The sequence below is a fragment of the Melopsittacus undulatus genome, chromosome 6 (genome assembly GCF_012275295.1).
Source record: "Melopsittacus undulatus isolate bMelUnd1 chromosome 6, bMelUnd1.mat.Z, whole genome shotgun sequence".
NCBI lineage: Eukaryota > Metazoa > Chordata > Aves > Psittaciformes > Psittaculidae > Melopsittacus > Melopsittacus undulatus.
In genome coordinates this window covers 85,650,836-85,656,835 of record NC_047532.1, presented here as the reverse complement: position 1 = coordinate 85,656,835, position 6,000 = coordinate 85,650,836, and the positions used below count along the sequence as shown (strand labels likewise).

General features: G+C 47.0%; 1 protein-coding gene across 2 annotated transcripts in view; it reads left to right on the top strand.

Moving 5' to 3' along the window:
- Positions 1 to 1,652: 1,652 nt before the first annotated feature.
- AFF2 (ALF transcription elongation factor 2) overlaps positions 1,653 to 6,000 on the top strand; it is a 329,870-nt gene continuing 325,522 nt past the window's right edge. For both annotated transcript variants that reach the window (XM_034064377.1, XM_034064376.1), the window contains exon 1: positions 1,653 to 1,842. In XM_034064377.1, the coding sequence (XP_033920268.1) occupies positions 1,796 to 1,842 (47 nt within the window). In that variant the 5' untranslated portion in view covers positions 1,653 to 1,795. The remainder of the gene's footprint in view (positions 1,843 to 6,000) is intronic.

The window sequence follows — 6,000 nt, the reverse complement described above, 5'->3', positions numbered from 1 at the left end:
ACAAAACCAACCCAAAAAACAACACCAAAATCTCTGTACCTGTTTCTGGAGGAAAAACTCTGAACATGTGCCCCTACCTCCCATGTTGGTTCACAGTACAGGCCACAAATGATGATTTTGAACAGGGCTTTTAAACCCAACAACAATGCTACAATAAGGAGCAGAAGAGGGGGCCTGACTCATTATACTTGAGCAGTGTGTTTGAGTCTGTGAAGGGAGCAGAGGGGCTAGAAGGGAACTGCTGTGTGCACCTGCCTGCCGCAGTGGGTATGGGAGCAGTGCTCTGGGTTTGCTGGGTGTGAGCACAGTCATCAGCACTGCTTGGCCTGAGCTCCCTCCCTGTGGGGGACCCACAGACACAGGGTGCAAATGTGACTCTTGCAGTGAAGCCCAGGCTAAGATGATGAAGTCTGCCACATTTGACTTCCACTGATAAGGGTTCCACAGATTTTCCTCTGCAATGTTTTTAACCCAGAAGCACTTATAAAACATTTCTGTACTCCTTATGAAGGCAGAAATCATCAATTACAGCAGTTGCTCCACAACTGATCTAATTTATAGGCTTAGATTTGTCTCTTAATTTTCAGGAAGCCCATAAAGATGCTTTTGTTAGAGGGCTCACTGGAGCCTCTGTGGCAGCAGAGCTGGGTGCTGTGACTGGCTGTGTAAGCCTCCCCGTCTGGGGCATGTTTCTAGAGATGGGTCCTCACCAAAGCTGGGGTCCTTTCACACTTGGTCAACATGGAGTCCTGAGACCTGCTGGTACACAGGGAAGTTCAGGGTGCAACCAGTCCTGTGGAAAACTGGAGTAATGAACATAGCTTTGGTCTTGTCTCAGTGTATGTACTTGTTTGCTCAGTGGGTATATGTATTTGGGATGTACTTACAAAATGGATGTGGAAAATCATGACATGCTAGTGCTTAGACGGCAGCTGGATACAAAGGCACGTGGTCAGGGTGTGTGAACCTGGGTAGAAAATTATCTGATTTTGGGGATGGACAATGCAGTGGGCCCATTTCCCCTTGTGTGCGTGTGTGAGGCAGCCTGTAACCGTGGTTGGCCTTCTCCTGGGCAGGTGTGGAGCAGGATGCTCTCTGCAGGAGCCTTCTGGGATGCCCTGTGCTGCTGCTGCCCGCAGGTGAGCTGTGCCACTTCCCACGGGGCAGCAGGAAGGGCTCTGCCATCCCAGTGGGGAGCAGCGCTGCGGACACCCCTTCTGGTTCATCCACCAGGCCGGGACTTCCCTGTGCCCCTGTCGCCATCCTGTACCTCCCGGTCAAACCGACCCCTGGCCAAGTCCGTGCTACCCGGAGCCCGCTTCGTTCACTCACAGGAGTTCGCTTGGGCAATGAAATCAGAGGTGCCTATTCCAGTGTTAAGTGTTTTCCCCTTACCCCCACTTCTGTCTCCCATTCTCCGACACCAACCAGGACCCTAACCCCCCGCTGCCCATCCACCCCCCCCCCACACCTCCCTGCGCCCCACGGCTCCTTCGGCTCCGTCCGGTGCTGCGGCGGCAGCTCCATGCCGCGGCTTCGGGGCGGCCCCGGCTCCTCCCCTCGCGGTGTGTGTGTGTGTGTGTGTGCGTGCGCCAGGGCCGCCGCCGCTCCCGCCGCTCCCAGCCGAGCCGCGCTGCTGGCGGCGGCGGCTCCGCGCGGCCCCGGCGGCCGCCGCTCCCCTGCCCGTGCCGTGCCCGTGCCCATGCCGGCCGCGCTGCCATAGCCCTGCGGGCTCGGCGCTCCTCGGCTCGAGGGGAGGGGGCACCACTTCTCTGGGTCTCCGCACCACATCGTTATGGACCTATTCGACTTTTTCAGGGACTGGGACTTAGAGCAGCAGTGGTAGGTTTGGGTTTATTTCGGGTGTTTTTGGGGTTTTATATTCCCTCCCCTTCCCCCGTCTCTCCGCTCCTCTCCTCTCACAGCCGCCGGTTTCCTCTCCTCCCTGCTCTTCTCGCTCCCCGGTGCCGTAGCCTTTGTTGAGGGGCGAAGCACCCGGTGCCCGCCGGGGCGCTGGTCCGCGGGGAGCCGCGTCGGGGCCGCCGTGCTCCGGCTCCGCTCCGCAGCCCCGGCCCCGGCCGGAGGGAGCCCCTCGCGGTGCGTCGGCTGCGGGGTGAAGTTGAGCCGGCGGCGGAGCGCCGGGATGTGCCGTGTGCCGGCGGCTGCAGCCCCATCCCCGGGCAGCGCCAAGGAGTCGGTGTTTTACCCCGGAACGCGGCTTTGCTCACGTTGTGCTTACCGCTGTCAGTGACAATGTTCCGTTCACGGGGGAAGCGAGTGTGTGTGGGGGCTGCTGGGGCTGGGTTTGCAGGTTTCCTCCTCTGGATGAAGCGTTATTGAAGTTAGTTTTGGAAGTGGGAAGATCAGTCCCCGTGATGTTATAACAGGTTTCTCTTTCCTCCCCTCGGTCTGTTTCTTTATTGCTCCCCACTCCCTCTCCCCCCTTTTTTAAAGAAAAAAGAAAAAAGTGGAATTTTCGGTTTATATTGCTGTGCAGGTACGTGCACACCTTGAAAAGGTCGGTGCATCTATTTAAGTGTATTGTAAACTTGTCACCAAAGTGAATGTTAAGGAATGTTCGGTTGGTGGACAAGTAGCTGGGAAAGTTCGAATTTTGGGTAGGTATTTAGTCGCTGGTTAATGAGGTCGTGCTTATTCTGTGGCTCTTTTTATCAGTTCTTGCTTTACTTTTCAATTTAGTAAATACAATTCTTCAACTATGCACGGTGAAATTCAGCGGTTGGTTACTGCTTTGTTAAATGCTCTTAGGCTGGAGTGCAGTTTGCCTTGAAAAAAAGAGGCTAAAATACTGTATTTTGTGATTCTAATCTGTAAATGTCACCCAGATTATATGTGTGTATGCATGAGCATTTGGACCTCGTGTTTTTCAGAGGGTTTACTTTACTTTGTTGATAATACAAAGGTATGGCTAGGAAAAAGATAATATATTGAGTTAATAACTATCATTTTGCCAAACACAGTTTAGCAGCTATGGTTGCAAATCCAAGATAATCAGGACCAAATACCTGTCACGTTTCATTTGACAGCAGTTTGGAGTAAATACTTGGAACCATAAATTGCCCTCTATCAATATTAATCTGCAAGCAGGCATTTTGGATCATGTGCGTGTTTTATCAGCTCTCCATAAGCCATCATATTATATTTTTAATAACCATTCTGTTGTTATTTAAAAGTAATAATCACAATAAAATTAGTGCTCAATTAAATATTATGCTTGTACCCCACTATCTTTACTGTGCTGCACTAATTTATTTTGCAGACAACTGATAACCACCGTATTACTACTCAAATAATATTTGCATATAATTTGCCTAATTTATAGCGTGGGCAACATCATTAATTTAATAGAAGCTGTTACAACCCAATATGTGGGTGTAGTTCGAATGCTAGGAACATTATAGGTATTGAGTTTTAATGTTTGCTTAATAACTTACTTTCATTTGGCTGTGGTTTTATGTGGATTTAGAAATGTGCATCAGAAAGAAAGGAATTCTTGCGCCTGTTTTTCCATAAAATATGAACATATTGCCACTCGTTCTAGAAATTCCATTTGCTTGCTTCCATAAAATGAAATTTATTGGATTTAGAGGTTTTTAAGGTCCAGGAGGAAAGAACATTTTTGCTTTGACTGTTTCAAAGTGTTTGATATCTACACAAACTCTCTGTGTGGCACAGGCTTTCACAGACGATTACTCATTGAAGAGATCAAGTTGAATTTAGCTTTTAGTAATCCAATTAATATGTGCAAGTACACATGTATATAATATGTAAGTATGTAATCTACGTGTATCCACAAACATTACATGTATCTTGTGGTATATGTAAAGATTTCTGTCTCTGACAAGTTGTGTTGCTTACAGAGTTGAATTTAGCTCATCTCTCCATAAATATGTGCGTGTGTATATATGTAATATGTTATACACATCATTTCTGTGTACCCAGAAATATGCATGCTTACCCATCAAGGTTTATTGTTTTTTTGTCTGTTACTTTGTAATATTTGTGTGGTTACTTCATAATATTTACAAATAAGTATATATAACACGATGTGTGAATCGCTGCTTGTTCTGAAACTGTCCTCCTCCCTTCTGTCTGCAAACTGGCCTTTGTAAACCGTGTTTCACAAGCATTTATAAGGCAGTTAGACCCTCTTCTGCATTCCTTGCTAACCCCAAACTTCTGCTAATCTGTGCTGCAGTCGCCAAGAAGGCAAGCTCAGGCCTACAGTGTGTCTGTGTCTGTGTTTCTATGTATCATCTGTATGCAAAGTACGACAGAAACATAGTCACCCTGTGAAATACACTGAAAAATACAGCCTGAGCAGAGGTGTTTTGTTTAATCCCATGAAAAGGTGTAATGCATTCTCATTGCATCCCAGAATGACTGCCCAAAAGTTTGGGGCTGATGGGAAAAATACACTTAATTTCCACCCCCCCAGTGGAGGTATGTCTTTGTGTCCCCCCTTGAAGGGTGTTTTGTCAGGAACTGTCAGAGTTACAGTGTGCACTGCTGCTACATATGTTCTTGAATACTCACCTGGCGTTCCCGATGATCAGTGGGAGCTTTGTCTTGATGCAAACTGCAGAATCAGCCCTTTAGTTCTCCTTATTACACGAGATCACAGTGGTATAAGCATGAGGGGTTTAATTGAACCTTCATCAAGAATGTGGCTGGGAGGGTAGCCAGGGGTTGGTGTGGGGTTTTTTGTTACCAGTTGGGTACAATGTGTAAAATAAGGCCTCGAGTATCCCAGTGGATGTTTGGACAGACTTCCAGGCTTGAAAAGATGGAAAAAATACCAAAACCCTCAAACAATTTGAATGAATCCAAATTCTGGCTGAGGTGAAAGGGCCAAGACTAAAGTCTGCTGTGATTCCTGGGTGAGCAAGAAATGTTCACCTGGGCTTGCATTTAGTGTGAGCTATTCTATGAGAGAGAAAGGCAGGGAGATGGATATAATGAAAAGCTTGGATGCCTGTGTGCACCAAGGGGACCACTTGCTGTTAAAAATCAAATTTCATCTTTTAAATCACTTTCCACACTTGTCTGTGGTAACCAAGTAAATGAAATCTTCAGGTGTCCTGGGACCATGTGGCTAGATTTGAACCTGCTTGCAGAGTAAGGTGGTGCCATTAATCAGCAGCTGGGAAGCAACAAAACCCAACAAAACCCCAAGCACCCCAGAATATAAAGCTCCTCAGTAACACAAACAAAGGTGGAGGGATTTGTGGTTTACATTTTGTTTATTGTCATTGGTATTAATATTTAAGTGCTCCAATCCTTAAAAAAAGTAGAAGAAAATACTTAGTGGGGGGAATGCATGTTGAGGTATATAAAATAAAACCTGGTGAAGGGAAATAAGCTCAGCAGGTAAGAGTATTGTCGTGGCTGTGTGGTTGTGATGGGGAAGGCTTCTCACAGCAAAGAAACAAGTCTCTTGGTTTTTTGTGTTATTTTTGTTTCTTTGCTATATTATGTATCACAAGTAGCCTAATTACAACCGAACCAGCAAACTGCCAGTTATACAGGAAGAGGCTTAAACTCACTAAACTGTTATATAAATAGAAAGTTCAAAGGTCTGTTTGTGGCTGACAGAGCTGAGAACAGGCCATCTGTGGGCCAGGTTCCTCTCCTGTAAGAGTGTAAAAACACGCCGCATGCCATGGGAGCATGTACTTTCAGTGTAGTCCTCAACCTGGAGGGGGTGATCCTGCTCTCCAGACAAAGGTGGACTGTTTCAGTTCCAGCCTTGGGTATTTCCTCCCCTTCACCCTCCCCTCTTTGCCTTGTGCCTCTGCAGAAGACCTTCTCGGTTACTGTTTCTTCACCAGGGTCTACAATAGCTCACTAAGTGAAAAGTCTTCTGAATGTGGAGGGTGTCGTGGAATGTGTGAAGCCGAGTGGATAGACTCTTGGGGGATTAGATGGATTTTTGTATTTTTATTTCTTTATGTTTTGGGATGATGGTGGAAGCATTAG